Consider the following 539-nt stretch of genomic DNA (forward strand, 5'->3'; position numbering starts at 1 on the left):
GAAATCCTGTCGGAGTTGGGCCCGCAGGTACGCATAAACATTTAACTCCTTTGCTTCATCACTAGACTCCGGTACCACACCTGTCAGCGGCTTCAGATCCAAACCCTCGCAAATTTCGTTGCATTTGTGGTTGGCCACGAACCTCGTAATGCCCTCCGTGCCCATGTTCCCCAACCCGAGGCCCCGACCGTCCTCCGTGTGAATTTGCGGGTCTGTCAACAAGTCATTGACGCCCTGCAGATCGCACAAAAGCATCGAGCCCACACTATCTACGAGAGTGAAATGAGAGAAAGCTTCAGCCACGTGCAACATATGCTGACGCTTCCGTTTCTGGGAGTCCGTTTTGCAGTGCTTATCATCCTCATAGACGTCACCGTAGTTGCTGTTATACTTTGTGAAGTGTCCCCCAAGTTTGGGTTCCATCACGAAAAGAACATCTCCCGTGTCGACTGTGCGGTGGGAGAAGAACCCATCCTTCAGCTGACGGTACTCGCGGGGGATGCTATCACGACTAATACGCAACACCTGACACTGTAAGA

At 52.1% G+C, this 539-nt stretch overlaps 1 pseudogene across 1 annotated transcript in view; it reads right to left on the reverse strand.

Moving 5' to 3' along the window:
• The window catches only part of TEOVI_000308300:pseudogene, a 777-nt pseudogene continuing 238 nt past the window's right edge, over positions 1-539 (reverse strand). Inside the window, exon 1 of the mRNA in view lies at positions 1-539. This exon is cut by the window's right edge and continues 238 nt beyond it. Coding sequence covers positions 1-539 — 539 coding nt within the window.

The sequence above is a fragment of the Trypanosoma equiperdum genome (assembly GCF_001457755.1).
Source record: "Trypanosoma equiperdum strain OVI genome assembly, contig: ctg_658, whole genome shotgun sequence".
In the NCBI taxonomy this organism is placed as follows: Eukaryota; Euglenozoa; class Kinetoplastea; order Trypanosomatida; family Trypanosomatidae; genus Trypanosoma; species Trypanosoma equiperdum.